This window comes from Oncorhynchus mykiss, chromosome 25 (genome assembly GCF_057628025.1).
Source record: "Oncorhynchus mykiss isolate SJ-2025 chromosome 25, ASM5762802v1, whole genome shotgun sequence".
Taxonomy (NCBI): domain Eukaryota; kingdom Metazoa; phylum Chordata; class Actinopteri; order Salmoniformes; family Salmonidae; genus Oncorhynchus; species Oncorhynchus mykiss.
This window is the reverse complement of record NC_143046.1, coordinates 92646863-92670722: the sequence shown is the minus strand read 5'-3', so window position 1 is coordinate 92670722 and position 23860 is coordinate 92646863. Positions and strand designations below refer to the sequence as shown.

General features: G+C 46.8%; 1 protein-coding gene across 2 annotated transcripts in view; it reads left to right on the top strand.

Moving 5' to 3' along the window:
- The window catches only part of eif2ak3 (eukaryotic translation initiation factor 2 alpha kinase 3), a 90889-nt gene extending 76381 nt beyond the window's left edge, over nt 1-14508 (top strand). Inside the window, exons 13-18 of one of the 2 annotated variants that reach the window (XR_005039514.2) lie at nt 831-1644; nt 2406-2579; nt 8955-9056; nt 9549-9611; nt 11250-13215; nt 13331-14508. Coding sequence is in view for 1 of the 2 variants with exons in the window: in XM_036962473.2 (XP_036818368.2) it covers nt 831-1644; nt 2406-2579; nt 8955-9056; nt 9549-9611; nt 11250-11435 (1339 nt within the window). In the remaining variant the exon portion in view is untranslated. Of the gene's footprint in view, nt 1-830; nt 1645-2405; nt 2580-8954; nt 9057-9548; nt 9612-11249 lie in introns of both variants that reach the window. The other variant, XM_036962473.2, reaches the window with a different exon arrangement.
- Nucleotides 14509-23860: the final 9352 nt, after the last annotated feature.

Genomic DNA, 23860 nt, shown 5'->3' with positions numbered 1-23860 from the left:
TGCTTTGCTGCAGGAGGGACTGGTGCACTTCACAAAATAGATGGCATCATGAAGTAGGAAAATTATGTGGATATATTGAAGCAACATCTCAAGACATCAGTCAGGAAGTTAAAGCTCGGTCGCAAATGGGTCTTCCAAATGGAGAATCACCCCAAGCATACCTCCAAAGTTATGGCAAAATGGCTTAAGGACAACAAAGTCAAGGTATTGGAGTGGCCATCTCAAAGCCCTGACCTCAATCCTATAGAACATTTGTGGGCAGAACTGAAAAAGCGTGTGTGAGCAAGGAGGCCTACAAACCTGACTCAGTTACACCAGCTCTGTCAGGAGGAATGGGCCAAAATGCACCCAACTTATTGTGGGAAGCTTGTGGAAGGCTACCCGAAACGTTTGACCCAAGTTAAACCATTTAAAGGCAATGCTACCAAATACTAATTGAGTGTATGTAAACTTCTGACCCACTGGGAATGTGATGAAAGAAATAAAAGCTTAAATAAATAATTCTCTCAACTATTATTCTGACATTTCATATTCTTAAAATAAAGTAGTGATCCTAACTGACCTAAAACAGGGAATTTTTACTAGGATTAAATGTCAGGAATTGTGAAAAACTGAGTTTAAATGTATTTGGCTGAGGTGTAAACTGAGTTTAAATGTATTTGGCTGAGGTGTCAGTAAACCTCCGACTAGAAACAGTATGTTTCTAGAACCCATTGATCCTTGTCTCCATCGTGTTTAATGACATGTCTAATCTCCATTTGATTGAAGCCATTTCCGTTCCTAAAATGTATGAAGTAGGATGATCGTAATATTCCTCTCCTCTCTCTCAGCACTACCGACTGGCCTCTGAGCTCCCCCGACCACATGGAGGCGCTGTCTGTCAAAGTGCCCATCTCGTCTGTCTCCAGCCCTGTGAGTTCTGCGTCTGGGCTGGGCGGGGCCCTCATGACTGACCACGACCAATCCATGCTCTCCAGATCCGCAGGCGGGGCCATGGGATTTGGCTGTGGGGCTATGGACTTCAGAGTCGGGACTGACATCCCCTTCCCCCTGCTGATTGGTCAGGACAGTATGATGTCAGAGCTGGATAGCCAACCAGATGCAGAGGCCTCGACTTCAGACACTCCCCACTCCTTTGAGCTATGCCCCCCCCGCGGCCCCAGCGACTGCACCTCGTCCTCCTTTGACATTGTGTTCGAGGACTCGGGCTGCGACCGTGACGCCGACCCTGACCCTGAGGTCATGATCCCCTCAGAAGCCTCCGGATTTGCCAGTACCCCGCTCACTGAGAAGGCTAGCTCCTCCTCCTCCCACACCAGAAGAACCGACCCTTTCCCCGTACCCGTCCCACCCTCCTCCCCCTCCATCCCTCCCTCCTCCTCTCCTCCACGCCCCACCTCCCTCTCCCTCTGCCTGGCCCCAAGCCCCTCCCGGATCCCCCCAACTCTGCGGCCCCAACCCTCTCCTAAAGTCTACCTGTACATTCAGATGCAGCTGTGTCGTAAAGACACCTTGAAGGATTGGATGTCTCAGAGATGTCTGCCTGAACACAGGGAACATTCTCAGTGTCTGGGCATATTTCTGCAGATCTCTGAAGCCGTTCACTTCCTCCACAGCAAGGGCCTGATGCACAGAGACCTCAAGGTGAGGACTTCGACACAGATACATTCACACACAGGAATGAAGACGCATGCACAGACAGATGGACACCCACCCACACAATCCCCAGCCCTACCTTCACCAGTATCTAACAATTCTCTCTCTCCCCCTCCTCTCCTCTCTCATCCTTCTTTCTCCTCTCTCCCTCTCCTCTCTCCTCCTTCCCTCTCTCCTTTCTCCTCCTTCCCTCTCTCATTTCTCCTCCTTCCCTCTCTCCTCCTTCCCTTTCTCCTCTCTCCCTCTTCTCTCTCCTCCTTCCCTCTCTCCTCTCTCCTCCTTACCTCTCCTCTCTCCTCCTTCCCTCCTCCTTCCCTTTCTCCTCTCTCCCTCTCCTCCTTCTCCCTTTCTTCTCTCCTCTGTCCTCCTCTCTCCTCTCTCCTCCTTCCCTTTCTCCTCTCTCCCTCTCCTCCTTCCCTCTCTCCTCTCTCCTCCTTCCCTCTCTCCTCTCTCCCTCTCCTCCTTCTCCCTCTCCTCTCTTCTCTCCTCCTCTCTCCTCCTTCTCCCTCTCCTCTTTTCTCTCCTCTCTCCTCTCTCATCCTTCCCTTTCTCCTCTCTCCCTCCTCCTTCCCTCTCTCCTCCTTCCCTCTCTCCTCTCTCCCTCTCCTCCTTCTCCCTCTCCTCTCTTCTCTCCTCCTCTCTCCTCCTTCTCCCTCTCCTCTTTTCTCCCCTCTCTCCTCTCTCATCCTTCCCTCTCTCCTCTCTCCCCCTCCTCTTCTCCTTCTCTCTCCCCCTCCTCGCTCCTCCAGCCCTCCAATATCTTCTTCACAGTAGATGATGTGGTGAAGGTTGGAGACTTTGGTCTGGTGACAGCCATGGACCAGGAAGAGGATGAGGATGATTCAGGACCCCTAACTCCCATGCCCAGCTACGCCCGTCACACTGGACAAGTCGGCACCAAACTATACATGAGCCCAGAGCAGGTAAGACCGAACAGACACTACATGACCAACAGTATGTGGACACGTGCTCGTCGAGCATCTCATTCCAAAATCATGGGCATTAATATGGAGTTGGTCCCCCTTTGCCGCTATAACAGCCTCCACTCTTCTGGGAAGGCTTTCCACTAGATGTTGGAACATTGTTGCTATAACAGCCTCCACTCTTCTGGGAAGGCTTTCCACTAGATGTTGGAACATTGTTGCTATAACAGCCTCCACTCTTCTGGGAAGGCTTTCCACTAGATGTTGGAACATTGCTGCTATAACAGCCTCCACTCTTCTGGGAAGGCTTTCCACTAGATGTTGGAACATTGTTGCTATAACAGCCTCCACTCTTCTGGGAAGGCTTTCCACTAGATGTTGGAACATTGCTGCTATAACAGCCTCCACTCTTCTGGGAAGGCTTTCCACTAGATGTTGGAACATTGCTGCTATAACAGCCTCCACTCTTCTGGGAAGGCTTTCCACTAGATGTTGGAACATTGCTGCTATAACAGCCTCCACTCTTCTGGGAAGGCTTTCCACTAGATGTTGGAACATTGCTGCTATAACAGCCTCCACTCTTCTGGGAAGGCTTTCCACTAGATGTTGGAACATTGCTGCTATAACAGCCTCCACTCTTCTGGGAAGGCTTTCCACTAGATGTTGGAACATTGCTGCTATAACAGCCTCCACTCTTCTGGGAAGGCTTTCCACTAGATGTTGGAACATTGCTACAGGAACTTGCTTCCATTCAGCCACAAGAGCATTAGTGAGGTCGGGCACTGATGTTGGGTGATTAGGTTTGGCTCGCAGTCTGCGTTACAATTCATCCCAAAGGTGTTCGATGGGGTTGAGGTCAGAGCTCTGTTCAGGCCAGTCTTGTTCTTCCACACTGATCTCAACAAACATTTCTGTATGGACCTCACTTTGTGAATGGGGTCATTGTCATGCTGAAACAGGAAAGGGCCTTCTCCAAACTGTTGCCACAATGTTGGAAGCACAGAATATTCTAGAATGTCATTGTGTGCTGTCGTGTTATGATTTCCCTTCACAGGAACTAAGGGGCCCGAACCATGAAAAACATCCCCAGACCATTATTCCTCCTCCACCAAACTTTACAGTTGGCATTATGTATTGGGACAGGTAGCATTCTCCTGGCAGCCACCAAACCCAGATTTGTCCATCGGACTGCCAGATGGTGAAGCGTGATTCATCACTCCATAGAACGCTTTTCTACTGCTCCAGAGGCCAATGCTCTGCCATGGAAACCCATTTCATGAAGCTTGAAATTGAGCTCAGGTGCATCCTGTTTCCATTGATCATCCTTGCGATGTTTCTACAAATTGATTGGAGTCCACCTGTGGTAAATTCAATTGATTGGACATGATTTGGAAAGGCACACGCCTATCTAAACTCAGCAAAAAAAGAAACGTCCTCTCACTGTCAACTGCGTTTATTTTCAGTAAACTTAAATGTGTATGAACATAATATTCAACTACTGAGACTTAAACTGAACAGGTTCCACAGACATGTGACTAACAGAAAGGGAATAATGTGTCCCTGAACAAAGTGGGGGGGTCAAAATCAAAAGCAGCCGTCAGTATCTGGTGTGGCCACCAGCTGCATTAAGTACTGCAATGCATCTCCTCCTCATGGACTGCACCAGATTTGCCAGTTATTGCTGTGAAATGTTACCCCACTCTTCCACCAAGGCACCTGCAAGTTCCCGGACATTTCCGGTGGGAATGGCCCTAGCCCTCACCCTCCTATCCAACAGGTCCCAGACGTGCTCAATGTGATTGAGATCTGGGCTCTTCGCTGGCCTTGGCAGAACACTGACATTCCTGTCTTGCAGAAAATCATGCACAGAACGAGCAGTATGGCTGGTGTCATTGTCATGCTGGAGAGTCATGTCAGGATGAGTCTGCAGGAAGGTTACCACATGAGGGTCGAGGATGTCTTCCCTGTCACGCACAGTGTTGAGACTGCCTGCAATGACAACAAGCTCAGTCCGATGATGCTGTGACACACCGCCCCAGACCATGACGGACCCTCCACCTTCAAATCGATCCCGCTCCAGAGTACAGGCCTCAGTGTAAAGCTCATTCCATCGATGATAAACGCGAATCCGACCATCATCCCTGGTGAGACAAAACCACGACTCATCAGTGAAGAGCACTTTTTGCCAGTCCTGTCTGTGTCCAGCTACGGTGGGTTTGTGCCCATAGGCGACGTTGTTGCCGGTGATGTCTGGTGAGGACCTGCCTCACAACAGGCCTACAAGCCCTGAGTCCAGCCTCTCTCAGCCTATTGCGGACAGTCTGAGCACTGATGGACGGATTGTGCATTCCTGGTGTAACTCGGGCAGTTGTTGTTGCCATCCTGCACCTGTTCCACAGGTGTGATGTTCGGATGTACCGATCTTGTGCAGGTGTTGTTACATGTGGTCTTCACTCGAGGACGATCTGCTGTCCGTCCTGTCTCCCTGTAGCGCTGTCTTAGGCGTCTCGCAGTACACATCTGCAGTCCTCATGCCTCCTTGCAGCATGCCTAAGGCATGTTCACGCAGATGAGCATGGATCCTGGACATCTTTCTTTTGGTGTTTTTCAGAGTCAGTAGAAAGGCCTCTTTAGAGTCCTAAGTTTTCATAACTGTGACCTTAATTGCCTACCGTCTGTAAGTTGTTAGTGTCTTAACGACCGTTCCACAGGTGCATGTTCATTCATTGTTTATGGTTCATTGAACAAGCATGGGAAACAGTGTTTAAACACTTTACAATGAAGATCTGTGAAGTTATTTTGATTTTTACGAATTCACTTTGAAAGACAGGGTCCTGAAAAAGGGACATTTATTAGTTTATATATGGTCCCACTGTTGTCAGAGCAAAAACCAAGCCATGAAATCAAAGGAATTCTCCGTAGAGCTCCGAGACAGGATTGTGTCGAGGAACAGCTCTGGGGAAGGGTACCAAAAAATGTTTGTAGCATTGAAGGTCCCCAAGAACACAGTGGCCTCCATCATTCTTAAATGGAAGAAGTATGGAACCACCAAGACTCTTCCTAGAGCTGGCTGCCCGGCCAAACTGAACAATCAGGGGAGAAGGGCCTTGGTCAGTGAGGTGACCAAGAACCTGATAGTCATTCTGACAGAGCTCCAGAGTTCCTCTGTGGAGATGGGAGAACCTTCCAGAAGAATAACCATCTCTTCAGCACTCCACCAATCAGGCCTTTATGGTAGAGAGGCCAGACGGAAGCTGCTCCTCAGTAAAAGGCACATGACAGCCCGCTTGGAGTTTGCCAAAAGGCACCTAAAGGACTCTTAGACCATGAGAAACAAGATTCTCTGGTCTGATGAAACCAAGATTGAACTCTTTGGCCTGAATGCCAAGTGTCATGTCTGAAGGAAACCTGGCACCATCCCTATGGTGAATCATGGTGGTGCCAGCGTCATGCTGTGGGGATGTTTTTTAACGGCAGGGACTGAGAGACGAGTCATTATCGAGGGAAAGACGAATGGAGCAAAGTACAGAGTCAATGTGGAGGCTATATACAGGGGGTACCAGTACAGAGTCAATGTGGAGGCTATATACAGGGGGTACCAGTACAGAGTCAATGTGGAGGCTATATACAGGGGGTACCGGTACAGAGTCAATGTGGAGGCTATATACAGGGGGTACCGGTACAGAGTCAATGTGGAGGCTATATACAGGGGGGACCGGCACAGAGTCAATGTGGAGGCTATATACAGGTGGTACCAGTACAGAGTCAATGTGGAGGCTATATACAGGGGGTACCGGTACAGAGTCAATGTGGAGGCTATATACAGGGGGTACCGGCACAGAGTCAATGTGGAGGCTATATACAGGGGGTACCGGTACAGAGTCAATGTGGAGGCTATATACAGGGGGTACCGGTACAGAGTCAATGTGGAGGCTAAATACAGGGGGTACTAGTACAGAGTCAATGTGGAGGCTATATACAGGGGGTACCGGTACAGAGTCAATGTGGAGGCTATATACAGGGGGTACCAGTACAGAGTCAATGTGGAGGCTATATACAGGGGGTACCGGTACAGAGTCAATGTGGAGGCTATATACAGGGGGTACCGGTACAGAGTCAATGTGGAGGCTATATACAGGGGGTACCGGTACAGAGTCAATGTGGAGGCTATATACAGGGGGTACCGGTACAGAGTCAATGTGGACTCTATATACAGGGGGTACCGGTACAGAGTCAATGTGGAGGCTATATACAGGGGGTACCGGTACAGAGTCAATGTGGAGGCTATATACAGGGGGTACTGGTACAGAGTCAATGTGGAGGCTATATACAGGGGGTACCAGTACAGAGTCAAGGTGGAGGCTATATACAGGGGGGTACCGGTACAGAGTCAATGTGGAGGCTATATACAGGGGGTACCGGTACAGAGTCAATGTGGAGGCTATATACAGGGGGTACCGGTACAGAGTCAATGTGGAGGCTATATACAGGGTGTTACGGTACAGAGTCAATGTGGAGGCTATATACAGGGGGTACCAGTACAGAGTCAATGTGGAGGTTATATACAGGGTGTTATGGTACAGAGTCAATGTGTGTCGAGGTAATTGAGGCAATATGTACATATAGGTAGAGTTATTAAAGTGAATATGCATAGATAACAACAGAGTAGCAACAGCGTGGGGGGGGGGGGGGGGGCAATGAAAATAGTCTGGATAGCTGTTTGATTAGATGTTCAGGAGTCTTATGGCTTGGGGGTAGAAGCTGTTTAGAAGCCTCTTGGACCTAGACTTGGCACTCCTAGCTAAAAATGCCAACATCGGCATCACCCTGTCCTGGTTAATCTTGGTTCACCCTGTCCTGGTTCACCCTGTCCTGGTTAATCTTGGTTCACCCTGTCCTGGTTCACCCTGTCCTAGTTAATCCTGGTTCACCCTGTCCTGGTTCATCCTGGTTCACCCTGTCCTGGTTCATCCTGTCTTGGTTCACCCTGGTTCATCCTGTCCTGGTTTAACCTGTCCTGGTTCACCCTGGTTCATCCTGTTCTGGTTCACCCTGGTTCATCCTGTCCTGGTTTACCCTGTCCTGGTTCATCTTGGTTCACCCTGCCCTGGTTCACCCTGTCCTGGTTCATCCTGGTTCACCCTGGTTCATCCTGTCCTGGTTCATCCTGGTTAATCCTGGTTCACCCTGTCCTGGTTCATCCTGGTTCACCCTGTCCTGGTTCATCCTGGTTCACCCTGTCCTGGCTCACCCTGTCTTGGTTCACCCTGTCTTGGTTCACCCTGTCTTGGTTCACCCTGTCTTGGTTCACCCTGTCCTGGCTCACCCTGTCCTGGTTCATCCTGGTTCGTCCTGTCCCTGTTCATCCTGGTTCACCCTGTCCTGGTTCACCCTGTCCTGGTTCACCCTGTCCTGGTTCACCCTGTCCTGGTTCATCCTGTCCTGGTTCATCATGTCTTGGTTCATCCTGGTTCACCCTGGTCTGGTTAAACTTGGTTCACCCTGTCCTGGTTCATCCTGTCCTGGTTCATCCTTGTTTATCCTGTCCCTGTTCATCCTGGATCACCCTGTCCTGGATCACCCTGTCCTGGTTCACCCTGTCCTAGTTCATCCTGTCCTGGTTCATCCTGTCCTGGTTCATCCTGTCCTGGTTCATCCTGGTTCACCCGGGTCTGGTTAAACTTCGTTCACCCTGTCCTGGTTCATCATGTCCTGGTTCACCCTGGTCTGATTAAACTTGGTTCACCCTGTCCTGGTTCATCCTGTCCTGGTTCATCCTGGTTCACCCTGGTCTGGTTAAACTTGGTTCACCCTGTCCTTGTTCATCCTGGTTCATCATGTCCTGGCTCATCCTGGTTCACCCTGTTCTGGTTCATCCTGTCCTGGTTCATCCTGTCCTGGTTCATCCTGTCCTGGTTCACCCTGTCCTGGTTCATCCTGTCCTGGTTCACCCTGTCCTGGTTCATCCTGGTTCACCCTGTCCTGGCTCACCCTGTCCTGGTTCATCCTGGTTCATCCTGTCCCTGTTCATCCTGGTTCACCCTGTCCTGGTTCACCCTGTCCTGGTTCATCCTGGTTCACCCTGTCCTGGTTCATCCTGTCCTGGTTCATCCTGGTTCACCCTGTCCTGGTTCCCCCTGTCCTGGTTCATGTAATAGATATTTTAGACTGGTAAATTGTCTGTCTGGTAACTCCTCCTGTTAGACTCGTAGAGCAGTATAATAGAGATGTAACCAAGATGTCTATCCGTGTCTTAACCTTTACTCTCACAAAGTGGATATCTACTCTCTTGTTACCCTGAACTCTGTAGTCTTCTAGATTAGAGATGTTTATCTATCTAACTGTAACCATAACCTTGCTCTCTCTCCTCTCCAGTTGTCTGGTGACTTGTACTCTCACAAAGTGGATATCTACTCTCTGGGTCTGATCCTGTTTGAGCTGCTCTGTCCCTTCAGGACACAGATGGAGAGAGTCAGGGTGAGTACCATACAATGGTGAATAGTACGAAATAAAAACTCACCGGGGTGTGTAGTACTATATAAAAACTCACCGGGGTGTGTAGTACTAAATAAAAACTCACCGGGGTGTGTAGTACTATATAAAAACTCACCGGGGTGTGTAGTACTAAATAAAAACTCACCGGGGTGTGTAGTACTATATAAAAACTCACCAGGGTGTGTAGTACTATATAAAAACTCACCGGGGTGTGTAGTACTATATAAAAACTCACCGGGGTGTGTAGTACTATATAAAAACTCACCGGGGTGTGTAGTACTATATAAAAACTCACCGGGGTGTGTAGTACTATATAAAAACTCACTGGGGTGTGTAGTACTATATAAAAACTCACCGGGGTGTGTAGTACTATATAAAAACTCACCGGGGTGTGTAGTACTATATAAAAACTCACCAGGGTGAATAGTACTAGTACTAGTACAGTATTGTCCATGATACCATGTTTATCTCCAGACTCTGACTGAAGTCCGAGGGCTGCAGTTTCCTGCTGTCTTCTCCAAGAACAACGTCCAGGAGGTAAGTAGTGTATATCTGCTGTCTGTCTGGCGCCTCCTACTGTCTCTGCTGGCTCTCTGGCGCCTCCTACTGTCTCTGCTGGCTCTCTGGCGCCTCCTACTGTCTCTGCTGGCTCTCTGGCGCCTCCTACTGTCTCTGCTGTCTCTCTGGCGCCTCCTACTGCCTCTGCTGTCTGTCTGGCACCTCCTGCTGTCTGTCTGGCGCCTCCTACTGTCTCTGCTGTCTGTCTGGCGCCTCCTACTGTCTCTGCTGGCTCTCTGGCGCCTCCTACGGTCTCTGCTGTCTGACGCCTCCTACTGTCTCTGCTGGCTCTCTGGCGCCTCCTACTGTCTCTGCTGTCTCTCTGGCGCCTCCTACTGCCTCTGCTGTCTATCTGGCACCTCCTGCTGTCTGTCTGGCGCCTCCTACTGTCTCTGCTGGCTCTCTGGCACCTCCTACTGTCTCTGCTGGCTCTCTGGCGCCTCCTAATGTCTCTCTGGCGCCCCCTGCTGTCTCTGCTGGCTCTCTGGCACCGCCTACTGTCTCTGCTGGCTCTCTGGCGCCTCCTACTGTCTCTGCTGGCTCTCTGGCACCTCCTACTGTCTCTGCTGGCTCTCTGGCGCCTCCTAATGTCTCTCTGGCGCCCCCTGCTGTCTCTGCTGGCTCTCTGGCACCTCCTACTGTCTCTGCTGGCTCTCTGGCGCCTCCTACTGTCTCTGCTGGCTCTCTGGCGCCTCCTACTGTCTCTGCTGTCTCTCTGGCGCCTCCTACTGTCTCTGCTGTCTGTCTGGCGCCTCCTACTGTCTCTGCTCTCTGTCTGACGCCTCCTACCGTCTCTGCTGGCTCCCTGGCGCCTCCTACTGTCTCTGCTGGCTCTCTGGCGCCTCCTACTGTCTCTGCTGTCTGTCTGGCGCCTCCTACTGTCTCTGCTGGCTCTCTGGCGCCTCCTACTGTCTCTGCTGGCTCTCTGGCGCCTCCTACTGTCTCTGCTGGCTCTCTGGCGCCTCCTACTGTCTCTGCTGGCTCTCTGGCGCCTCCTACTGTCTCTGCTGTCTGTCTGGTGCCTCCTACTGTCTCTGCTGGCTCTCTGGCGCCTCCTACTGTCTCTGCTGGCTCTCTGGCGCCTCCTACTGTCTCTGCTGGCTCTCTGGCGCCTCCTACTGTCTCTGCTGGCTCTCTGGCAGCTCCTACTGTCTCTGCTGGCTCTCGTGTGCCTCCTACTGTCTCTGCTGGCTCTCTGGCACCTCCTACTGTCTCTGCTGGCTCTCTGGTGCCTCCTACTGTCTCTGCTGGCTCTCTGGCGCCTCCTACTGTCTCTGCTGGCTCTCTGGCGCCTCCTACTGTCTCTGCTGGCTCTCTGGCGCCTCCTACTGTCTCTGCTGTCTGTCTGCTTCTATCTCCTGGTCCAAATGGAGAATTAAATAACAGGCGAAAACACTGTTACAAAGCTTGATACAATAATATCATAGATGGAATAAAATACAATCATGGCCTGAAATGTACTACTCTTAGGAAATGAATCAGTATTGTATCTGATCAGTTGGGTATGTTTTGATATTGATCAGATCGTAGTGATCAGATCGTAGTGATCAGATCGTAGTGATCAGATGGTAGTGTGTGGTGTCGTGTACCCTGATGTGTCTCTCCTGTGTACTCTAGCTGGGCATGGTCCGTAGTATGTTGTCCCTTAACCCGGCGGAGCGTCCTGAGGCTGCTGACATCACGGAGGAGCCTCTGTTTCAGGAACTGGAAGTCCCGTGTCGCCTGGCGGTCCGACAACGATCCCGGACATACAGCGCCTCGTCAGCCGGATGGCCTGCACGCACCTCTATAACCTCTTCCTGAACACACACACACACACACACACACACACACGAACTCAACACACACACGCAACGCACACACACACACACACGCACACAACACACACGCAACACACACGCTACACACACACAACACACACGCTACACACACACAACACACACGCAACACGCACACACACACACACGATACACACACACATGCCAGTCACCCCTGTTCCCACATTCTCAGTCTAATGCCAGACAGAACCTCCTCCCTCTTACACAGCACCAAAGAGACCCTGTTGGACATCTCTCTCACATTGTTCCCATCAGTAACCCTACTACAGTAACCGTACTCTCCCACAGTGTTTGTTCATTCAATCTCTCCCTCCTGCTGAGCCCTGCTGAACCCTGTACCTTATCAACCATATCTAGATGACACCTTGTTCTAACATGAACGGTCCTTAACAACTGGTAACTAGTACTGACAACTAGTACTGAACTAGTGCTGAGAACTGGAGGCTGAGACAGACATGCCTGACTTGGGAGAAAAACATTTTTCCTGCTAGTTCTGTTTAAGATGATTTAAATGTATTGCTTTAGGCCTTAGGAGGTTTGTTGGGTGTTAACTGCCTTGGTGTTTGTGCATCTGATATCTGACCTGCCTTGGACCAGGAGACCTGCTCTGCCCTCCACTGGAATGAATTAATGAATGGTGCTGGGGAATGTTTCTACAGCATGATGGGGATCACAGGGCTAAGAATTCCTCAAGCTTTCTTTTTTGTTTGTTTGTTGTAAATGCAGAAAGTCAACTCCGTTTAAGTTGCTAGCCAGAGCAGGACAACGATTTTCCAAAATGTTCTCCCTGCCAATGTTGTAAATAAGTAAACAAAACAATTCAAATGATTGTATGTTGTGAAAAGATGCGGTGTGGTCACACCTGTGTATATATACTGACTGAGACTGTAATACGGTTCCATCGCTTTGTAAATGGCACTGACAGAGTGAAGCATTATGATATCCGATGAAGGGAGAGAGAGGATAGCTGCACTTGGATCGCTAGCTGAATGTGATCTGGTCTCCCGGAGGATACTGTGTCATAGACATGGTTCTTTCTATCTAAGAAATAGAAGTGAGAGTGGTTGTATTTCTAAGTTGACTGTCACCTATAGGGGCCAGATTCAGTCCGATCACGTTTGGGTCCTCTCTGCACGTTTTAAAGGCAATATTCCCATGTTTGCGTAGACCACATTCACGGAAAACGCTCCGTATGTTTGGTTTTCCCACCTTATATTTAACGGCCAGTTGAGAACAGGTTCTCATCTACATGTCATCTCATGTTGGCTTGATTAGAACTTGCCTTTAAATGTCAATTGCTCTATAAGGTGGCTCTTCCTCGGTCTGTGTTTCATTTAGGCCCTGAACAAGAATGAACTGATTCTAAGTTGAGGAGGACCTCCCAATAACATGTTGGACCTTTCATTATGTGATAAACACCATGTTTTCTCCTCTGGACAGGAGAGCAGTGCTTTAGAAAAGTCTTATCAAGTCCTTGTTACTCTTATCACTGATAATTGTAATGTACTATAATTATTGTTTTATCAATTGTACTTTTTCTAATGATTTTTGAAAGGCTTTTTTCATATAATCCTGCAATCTTTTTTGATTACTGTAAAGTTTTTGATTACTGTAAAGTTTTTGACTGGATAAGCTGATAAATTTACAGCAGATATCTGGTTCTGTTGAGTAGAGATGAGAGAAGAGAGTCTGCTGAGGTAGAGCTGGTTCTGTTGAGTAGAGATGAGAGAGGAGAGTCTGCTGAGGTAGAGCTGGTTCTGTTGAGCAGAGATGAGAGAGGAGAGTCTGCTGAGGTAGAGCTGGTTCTGTTGAGTAGAGATGACAGAGTCTTCTGTTGAGTAGAGAGGAGAGTCTGCTGAGGTTTGGTCAAAATAAAATCACTTATTTTTGATTTTTTTTTATAACCCAAACTGGGTTGAACCAAATGGAACCAATAAGGCTGAAACAACAGGGAGGGACCTCGCTGAATTTGTCCAATAAAAAAACCTCTGGTTTTCCATTGCAAAATGTTTTGCTACGGTGTGCACTAATGAATACACCCCTGGTTTAAATGTTCAGACTAGATCTTACAGTTTATAATCTTTTTCCTTTGACCTACTGTATCCGAGTCCCAGCAAAGAGGGTTGTTTTATTTGTATTCATGTTTTATGGACTATATGAAGGATTTACCGTTCTCTGACTTTGCCTTCAAACTCTGAGAACATCTGCAGCAAGTACCTAAATTGTATTTCTGTCTGTCTGCAATCAAGAGTATCTAAGACCTTTAGATAATACTGTCATCTCTGCTTTTAGTTCTAGAAGTAGTGTTATAAATGACAACTATAGTTGAATTAGTTTATAAGATAGTTATCTAACGGATATTACGTTTTTCTGTCTCCTCCTCCCTTCTTCTCTCCTCCCTTCTTCTCTCCTCCCTCCTTCTCTCCTCCCTCCTTCTCTCCTCCCTCCTTCTCTCCTCTCTTCTTCTCTCCTCCCTTCTTCTCTCCTCTCTTCTTCTCTCCTCTCTTCTTCTCTCCTCTCTTCTTCTCTCCTCTCTTCTTCTCTCCTCTCTTCTTCTCTCCTCTCTTCTTCTCTCCTCTCTTCTTCTCTCCTCTCTCCTTCTCTCCTCTCTTCTTCTCTCCTCTCTTCTTCTCTCCTCTCTTCTTCTTCTCTCCTCTCTTCTTCTCTCCTCTTCTTCTCTCCTCTCTTCTTCTCTCCTCTCTTCTTCTCTCCTCTCTTCTTCTCTCCTCTCTTCTTCTCTCCTCTCTTCTTCTCTTCTCTCTTCTTTCCCTGGATGTCTGGTTCTGCACCTCTGACCTCTCCCTTGACCCCTAACCTTTGACCTGTAGTTAAATCTATCTGTTCATATGATCTGGTAATGATGTAAATATGTTTATTTTGTTTTATTTATGTTTAATGCCGAAATCAATCAGTTTTGGGTTGGTGGTACATATATATATAAATATATGATGAATGCACTTCGTCCCATGAAGTGCATTGAAATATGGTGACTTCTTCCAAGTCTTACATTTAATAAACACTTCTATTACATTTGTAAAGTTTAGTGTGCTTTGGTGTGTTTTTGTTCCTGTGTGTGTGTGTGTGTGTGTGTGTGTGTGTGTGTGTGTGTGTGTGTGTGTTGGTCACTGTTTCAGACACCCTGAGCCGGCGGCCAGGCATCGGTCTCACGCTGTGGGTACTTGCTACCCTCTCACAGGTGAAGACCTGGAAGGCCAGACGTAACCTTCGTGGACATCTGTTGAGACCCTGGCCTCAGAACAGAGGACCTACCAGCTGTCATGAACAACAGAGCGCTATGGACTGTTGTCCAGCGCATTGTGGCACCATAAGCAAGTGGTCCAGCCCCAAACCTTCTCATGGTCCAGCCCCGAACCTTCTCATGGTCCAGCCCAGAACCTTCTCATGGTCCAGCCCTGAACCTTCTCATGGTCCAGCCCTGAACCTTCTCATGGTCCAGCCCTGAACCTTCTCATGGTCCAGCCCAGAACCTTCTCATGGTCCAGCCCTGAACCTTCTCATGGTCCAGCCCTGAACCTTCTCATGGTCCAGCCCTGAACCTTCTCATGGTCCAGCCCTGAACCTTCTCATGGTCCAGCCCAGAACCTTCTCATGGTCCAGCCCCAAACCTTTTGATGTGTGTTGTTTCAGTCTGATATGAGTTTCCATAACATAATTTGCTATGCAGTATTTAAAATAAAATACTGTATACTGCACTAGGCAGTAGTGGGGATGTCACTAGTTAACACAACCACAGTCATAATTGTGGCTAAACCCCTCTTCTTAAAATCAGATTTTAAACCTTAACCCTAACAACACTGCTAGCCTTATTCCTAACCTTGCAAAACCTACCATTTTCAATTTTACTTTGCGGCTGTGTTATCTAGTGGAAAGCCAGAACTAGGCACTGCAGGGAAGCCCCTGAACGGATGCGGCAGCTGCTGCGATTGGTCAATACTTCACAACGCAGTGGCCCATGTCCCTTGGCCCCTCCCCCCCAACCCTACAGGACGGTTCGATGTGGACGTCATCATTCAGCGAAACGCCCTGGTGGAAGCTACCTAGCTATTCTGCCTCAGTATAAGGGTTGGCTAATGCTAATAAGGTACCGTTAGCACTTAGCATCCTTAAGCTATTTGGTGTCAGTCAGTTATTTATCAGTATTATTTAGTGAATGGGCAAGCTAAGGATATTGATTTAAGTCATAAAGTGTTTATTTCGAGCGAGAGTGCATTTGATGAGTTTCGTTTCTGTAGCTGGCTTGGCTGGATAGCTGCTTCCGATAGCTACTGGCTGGCTAGCTAGCTGAGACCGAAGAGATTCGAGTTTTTCTGACTGAAACATGTCTTCTGACAGTGACACAGTGCCCCCCGGTGGACTGAAGCTGAACTGTGATATTCATATTAACCCTGTATTAAACTGGGCAATGTTGAAGAGGTGGAACTGACCAAATTAATCTTAAAGGTCCTATAATCAATAACATTCTACAAGTAAACATTCTTGGGTCATGTGTGTTATAAACCATATAGACTATGTAACTATTTGTAAAAAAAAAAACATTTTAAAAACGGGCCATTATTAAATTGGTAAAATTTCATAGAGATTTTATTTGTTATTACTCTTTTTATTCACTTAGCTACTGACTTGTTCTATTGTTGCGTTGTCGACAGGTTAACCTGCAAGGAAGCGTTCCAGTACACTGTGTATACGCCGTGTATTTCATGTGTATATGACAAATAAATGGGAAGTGGGGAGGGCAGTCAGAAACACAAGGGAAAAGATAGGGTTAGGGTTAGATTTGTGAAACATATTGTAAAATACATAGGCCCTTACATTATGTCTCCTCAAGTGTTATGTCATCTAAAAACCATCAGCTGCTATAGCTGACGAAAGGAATTATGGAAGTCTTTAAACCTCTTCCATTCTACAGGTACATTAAAAATATATATTTATATAGCTTAGGTGCTATTATTATTTTGTATTATTATTATTGTTTTCACCTTTATTTAACCAGGTAGACCACATCACCTTTATTTAACCAGGTAGACCAGATCACCTTTATTTAACCAGGTAGGCCAGTTGAGAACACCTTTATTTAACCAGGTAGGCTAGTTGAGAACACCTTTATTTAACCAGGTAAGCTAGTTGAGAACAAGTTCTCATTTACAATTGCGACCTGTCCAAGATAAAGCAAAGCAGTTCGACACATTCAACAACACAGAGTTACACATGGAGTAAAACAAACATACAGTCAATAATACAGTATAAACAAGTCTATATACGATGTGAGCAAATGAGGTGAGATAAGGGAGGTAAAGGCAAAAAGGCCATGGTGGCAAAGTAAATACAATATAGCAAGTAAAACACTGGAATGGTAGATTTGCAGTGGAAGAATGTGCAAAGTAGAGATAGAAATAATGGGGTGCAAAGGAGCAAAATAAATAAATAAAATACAGTAGGGAAAGAGGTAGTTGTTTGGGCTAAAGTATAGGTGAGCTATGTACAGATGCAGTAATCTGTGAGCTGCCCTGACAGCTGGTGCTGAAAGCTATTTTCAAAGATTTTTGTAGTTCGTTCCAGTCATTGGCAGCAGAGAACTGGAAGGAGAGGCGGCCAAAGAAAGAATTGGTTTTGGGGGTGACTAGAGAGATATACCTGCTGGAGCGCATGCTACAGGTGGGTGATGCTATGGTGACCAGCGAGCTGAGATAAGGTGGGATTTTACCTAGCAGGGTCTTGTAGATGACATGGAGCCAGTGGGTTTGGCGACGAGTATGAAGCGAGGGCCAGCCAACGAGAGCGTACAGGTCGCAATGGTGGGTAGTATATGGGGCTTTGGTGACAAAACGGATTGCACTGTGATAGACTGCATCCAATTTGTTGAGTAGGGTTATGGAGGCTATTTTGTAAATGACATCGCCGAAGTCGAGGATTGGTAGGATGGTCAGTTTTACAAGGGTATGTTTGGCAGCATGAGTGAAGGGTGCTTTGTTGCGAAATAGGAAGCCAATTCTATATTTAACTTTGGATTGGAGATGTTTGATGTGGGTCTGGAAGGAGAGTTTACAGTCTAACCAGACACCCAGGTATTTGTAGTTGTCCACGTATTCTAAGTCAGAGCCGTCCAGAGTAGTAATGTTGGACAGGCGGGTAGGTGCAGGCAGCGATCGGTTGAAGAGCATGCATTTAGTTTTACTTGTATTTAAGAGCAATTGGAGGCCACGGAAGGAGAGTTGTATGGCATTGAAGCTCATCTGGAGGGTTGTTAACACAGTGTCCAAAAAAGGGCCAGAAGTATACAGAATGGTGTCGTCTGCGTAGAGGTGGATCAGAGACTCACCAGCAGCAAGAGCGACCTCATTGATGTATACAGAGAAGAGAGTCGGTCCAAGAATTGAACCCTGTGGCACCCCCATAGAGACTGCCAGAGGTCCGGACAACAGACCCTCCGATTTGACACACTGAACTCTATCAGAGAAGTAGTTGGTGAACCAGGCGAGGCAATCATTTGAGAAACCAAGGCTGTCGAGTCTGACGATGAGGATGTGGTGATTGACAGAGTCGAAAGCCTTGGCCAGATCAATGAATTCGGCTGCACAGTAATGTTTCTTATCGATGGCGGTTAAGATATCATTTAGGACCTTGAGTGTGGCTGAGGTGCACCCATGACCAGCTCTGAAACCAGATTGCATAGCAGAAAGGGTATGGTGAGATTCAAAATGGTCTCTGATCTGTTTGTTAACTTGGCTTTCAAAGATTTTAGAAAGGCAGGGTAGGATAGATATAGGTCTATAACAGTTTGGGTCTATAGTGTCTCCTCCTTTGAATAGGGGGATGACCACAACAGCTTTCCAATCTTTGGGGAACTCAGGCGATATGAAAGAGAGGTTGAACAGGCTAGTAATAGGGGTGGCAACAATTGCAGCAGATCATTTTAGAAAGAGAGGGTTCAGATTGTCTAGCCTGGCTGATTTGTAGGGGTCCAGATGTTGCAGCTCTATCAGAACTTTAGCTATCTGGATTTGGGTAAAGGAGAAGCAGGGGGGGCTTGGGCAAGTTACTGCGGGGGGTGCAGAGCTGTTGGGGTTGGGGTAGCCAGGTGGAAAGCATGGCCAGCCGTAGAAAAATGCTTACTTAAATGATCGATTATCGTAGGTTTATTGGTGGTGACCGTGTTTCCTAGCCTCAGTGCAGTGGGCAGCTGGGAGGAGGTGCTCTTATTCTACATGGACTTTTTGTCCCAGAACTTTTTTGAGTTATTACTACAGGATGCAAATTTCTGTTTGAAAAAGTTAGCCTTGGCATTCCCTAACTGCCTGTTGTATATTTGTTCCTAACTTTCTAAAACTTTTTGGAATTAGTGCTACAGCAAATTTCTGTTTGAAAAATGGGATTGTTTTGGTCATAACGTCAGTCTCATCCAAAACAAACTGAGCGTTCAACTGGATAAAATGTATTTGAACGGTCATCCAACTCTTTCTAGAGCTCCGCCTTCTCCGACCTGAACGGTCATCCAACTCTTTCTAGAGCTCCGCCTTCTCCGACCTGAACGGTCATCCAACTCTTTCTAGAGCTCCGCCTTCTCCGACCTGAACGGTCATCCAACTCTTTCTAGAGCTCCGCCTTCTCCGACCTGAACGGTCATCCAACTCTTTCTAGAGCTCCGCCTTCTCCGACCTGAACGGTCATCCAACTCTTTCTAGAGCTCCGCCTTCTCCGACCTGAACGGTCATCCAACTCTTTCTAGAGCTCCGCCTTCTCCGACCTGAACGGTCATCCAACTCTTTCTAGAGCTCCGCCTTCTCCGACCTGAACGGTCATCCAACTCTTTCTAGAGCTCCGCCTTCTCCGACCTGAACGGTCATCCAACTCTTTCTAGAGCTCCGACTTCTCCGACCTGAACGGTCATCCAACTCTTTCTAGAGCTCCGCCTTCTCCGACCTGAACGGTCATCCAACTCTTTCTAGAGCTCCGCCTTCTCCGACCTGAACGGTCACTGACATCACTTCAACAGAAAACATGGTGGCCCCTTCACTTATGGTAAGATTATTATAAAAGTTTGTTTTAAACTGTAGAACATTTATGTTTGGTCTGTTTTTTCCGCAACGTGCATTTATATTGGCCGTATTGTTTTGGATTGATTATTGTTAGGTAAAGTTCTGAAATATAAAAGCTATGGCTGAGATCAAAATAATTGACTAGCTAGCTACTCTGACACTACAGTAGAAAGTGCTAGCTAATGCTAGCTAGCAAGAGCAGATGCTGTTGAAGATAGCTAATACCTATCATTGTAAAAACCTCATGTCCCTAAGCTTGCAGCCTCTTGGGTTTCAGTGTATGCAAACAAGAACATGAATTTGTTCATTGATCGGGAACAAAAAGGAACCCCTCAAGTATACTAACCAGCTGTGGATCATTCAAGCTTATTCCTGATGAAGAGTTTACTTTAAGAGTTCACGTGCTTGTTAAGTTGAAAAATGTCTCTAGCCACCACTGCGACCTGTACGCTCTCGTTGGCTGGTCCTCGCTACATATTCGTCGCCAAACCCACTGGCTCCAGGTCATCTATATATCTTTGCTAGGTAAAGCTCCATCTCATCTCAGGGCACTGGTCACCATAGCAACACCCACCCATAGCACGCGCTCCAGCAGGTATATTTCACTGGTCACCCCCAAAGCCAACACTTCCTTTGGCTGCCTTTCCTTCCAGTTCTCTGCTGCCAATGACTGATACGAATTTCAAAAATCACTGAAGTTGGAGACTTATCTTCCACTCTAACTTTAAACATCAGCTGTCAGAGCAGCTTACCAACCGCTGCAGCTGTACACAGCCATCTATAAATAGCCCCTCCAACCAGCCACCTACCTCATCCCCATATTTGTTTTTGTTTTTCTGCTCTTTTGCACACCAGCATTTCTACTTGCACATCCTCATCTGCACATCTATCACTCCAGTGTTAATTGGTCATTGTTAATTGCTAAATTGTTTTGCCAATGTTGGCCTATTTATTGCCTTACTTCCTTACTCCATTTGCACACACTGTATACAGATTTTCCTACTGTATTATTGACTGTACGTTTGTTTATTCCATCTGTAACTTGTTTTTGTCGCACTGCTTTGCTTTATCTTGTCCAGGTCACAGTTGTAAATGAGAACTTGTTCTCAACTGGCCTACCTGGTTAAATAAAGGTGATCTGGTCTACCTGGTTAAATAAAGGTGATCTGGTCTACCTGGTTAAATAAAGGTGATCTGGCCTACCTGGTTAAATAAAGGTGATCTGGTCTACCTGGTTAAATAAAGGTGATCTGGTCTACCTGGTAAAATAAAGGTGAAATATTAGTAATAATAATAAAAACTCTAGCTACATATTCAAATTATTTGTCTGTTATACAGCTATTAACATCTATCATTGTACAATGAACTGATGAGATTTAATTATTAATCTAGGTCTTGAGGCCAGCTGTGAGGTTGAAGAGACACATGGTGGCAAAGCAGACAAGAGAGACAGTTCAGCCTTCCTGCTAACCAGTCAAGAGAGACAGTCCAGCCTCCCTGCTAACCAGTCAAGAGAGACAGTCCAGGCTTCCTGCTAACCAGCCAAGAGAGACAGTCCAGCCTCCCTGCTAACCAGTCAAGAGAGACAGTCCAGCCTCCCTGCTAACCAGCCAAGAGAGACAGTCCAGCCTCCCTGCTAACCAGTCAAGAGAGACAGTCCAGGCTTCCTGCTAACCAGCCAAGAGAGACAGTCCAGCCTCCCTGCTAACCAGCCAAGAGAGACAGTCCAGCCTCCCTGCTAACCAGCCAAGAGAGACAGTCCAGCCTCCCTGCTAACCAGTCAAGAGAGACAGTCCAGCCTCCCTGCTAACCAGTCAAGAGAGACAGTCCAGGCTTCCACAAGCACAATCTCCCTGCTGACCAACGATGTGTTCAGTTGAGAACTAATCCTCTTTCTTGCAACATTCACCGCATCTCAGTGCAAGAGGCGTCACTACAGTCCCTGGTTCGAATCCAGGCTGCATCACATCCGGCCGTGATTGGGAGTCCAATAGGGCGGCGCACAACTGGCCCAGCATCGTCCAGGTTTGGCCGGGGTTGGCTGTCAATTTAAATAAGGATTTGTTCTTAACTGACTTCCCTAATTAAATAAATTAAAATGAAAATCTTATTGATTTAATGCAGAATAATTTAGAAGCGGGTGGCAGAGATTTGCCAAAAAGCCTTGCAGAAAAGACTGCCAGTGTGAAGACAGTTAAGGGTGAAATTAAACGACTTTGGTTGGCTGCCAAGCTGTCCACCCAATACAGAGACCTTTGACCCAGATAACGTAGCCAGGAAATGGTCCACCCTTGAGGAAGCTCATCAAAAGACAATAACAGTACGACAGGGAGAATCTGTTCTCAGTATTTTAATGAAATGGAACCATGAAATAGATTATCCAGTTATCAGCACAGCAGCATGGAGATCAGGAGACCAGAAGCTTTGGGAATTCACAGCCATGAAATGCCCACCAATGAGGCCCCGTCAACAGTGCCAACCAGGCAGTCTACCAACCCTTTCACAGGCAGAGGGCAGACAACAACCCTCTTCTGTGGTTCTTGAGGAACTCTGAAGACACCAGCCAGACATCAAGAGATGCTCAACCAGATGATATCCTCAACCAGATGATATCCTCAACCAGATGATATCCTCAACCAGATGATATCCTCAACCAGATGATGTCCTCAACCAGATGATATCCTCAACCAGATGATATCCTCAACCAGATGATGTCCTCAACCAGATGATATCCTCAACCAGATGATGTCCTCAACCAGATGATATCCTCAACCAGATGATATCCTCAACCAGATGATGTCCTCAACCAGATGATATCCTCAACCAGATGATATCCTCAACCAGATGATATCCTCAACCAGATGATATCCTCAACCAGATGATGTCCTCAACCAGATGATATCCTCAACCAGATGATGTCCTCAACCAGATGATATCCTCAACCAGATGATATCCTCAACCAGATGATATCCTCACAGCAGTCTTTCCACAACATTGTGATTTTTATACTGTGTTTGAACTTAGCAAGTCAGTTAAGAAAAACATCTTATTTACAATGACAGCCTACCAGGAAACAGTGGGTTAACTGCCTTGTTCAGGGGCAGAACAACACATGTTTACCACCTTGTCAGCTCAGGGATTCGATCCAGCAACCTTTTGGTTACTGGACCAACACTCTAACCACTAGGCTACCTGCCACCCCAGGTGATATTTTGATAGAATTTAAGTTTCGAAGCTATACAGTGTTTGTTTACATTAAATGCTTGACATGGGCAGTAGCTCACCGGAGCTGAGTACCGACTCCTCAGATTTTCTACTGCATGAGCTCGTGTTCCTTTTATAGAATTTGAGCTCAAAAGTATTGTGGAGCTCCTGCAGCTAAATGTAAACAGTACTGGTACCCAAAATGAGTACCATAACCTATTTCAGTCCAAGACAAGTACCTTTTTAAATGTATGTTGTTACCAAACATTGCAGAAAAACAAGTTTATATGTTGGGTTCTGATGGGGTACGACAGTTGAACTAAGCTCAATGAGGCATTTAGAAGTTATGTTCTTCAAGAATCAATGGGTACTTATCGTTCCATTTAAAAAGTCCCAAAATGAATGTAGCAACTGCAGATTGTCCCTTTGAGTTATGTTGGTTATGGGTTTCATGACCAAGGTGAACATAATGCTGTAATATGAAACAGGAAAATAAAATGTTCTCTACGAAAATGATTGTGTATGTATGTTAATTTCAAATGAGTCAAGTACATTTAACTAGGCAAAGTAAAGTGTGTGTCGAACGAGGCAGTTAACCCACTGTTTCCTGGTAGGCTGTCATTGTAAATAAGAATTTGTTCTTAACTGACTTGCTAAGTTAAATTAAAAATATATAAAATAAAAATCACATGATATTGTGAAGAGGTGGGTTGATATTGTGAAGAGGTGGGTTGATATTGTGAAGAGGTGGGTTGATATTGTGAAGAGGTGGGTTGATATTGTGAAGAGGTGGGTTGATATTGTGAAGAGGTGGGTTGATATTGTGAAGAGGTGGGTTGATATTGTGAAGAGGTGGGTTGACATTGTGAAGAGGTGGGTTGATATTGTGAAGAGGTGGGTTGATATTGTGAAGAGGTGGGTTGATATTGTGAAGAGGTGGGTTGATATTGTGAAGAGGTGGGTTGATATTGTGAAGAGGTGGGTTGACATTGTGAAGAGGTGGGTTGATATTGTGAAGAGGTGGGTTGATATTGTGATGGGTTGACATTGTGAAGGGATGGGTTGACATTGTGAAGAGGTGGGTTGATATTGTGATGGGTTGACATTGTGATGGGATGGGTTGACATTGTGA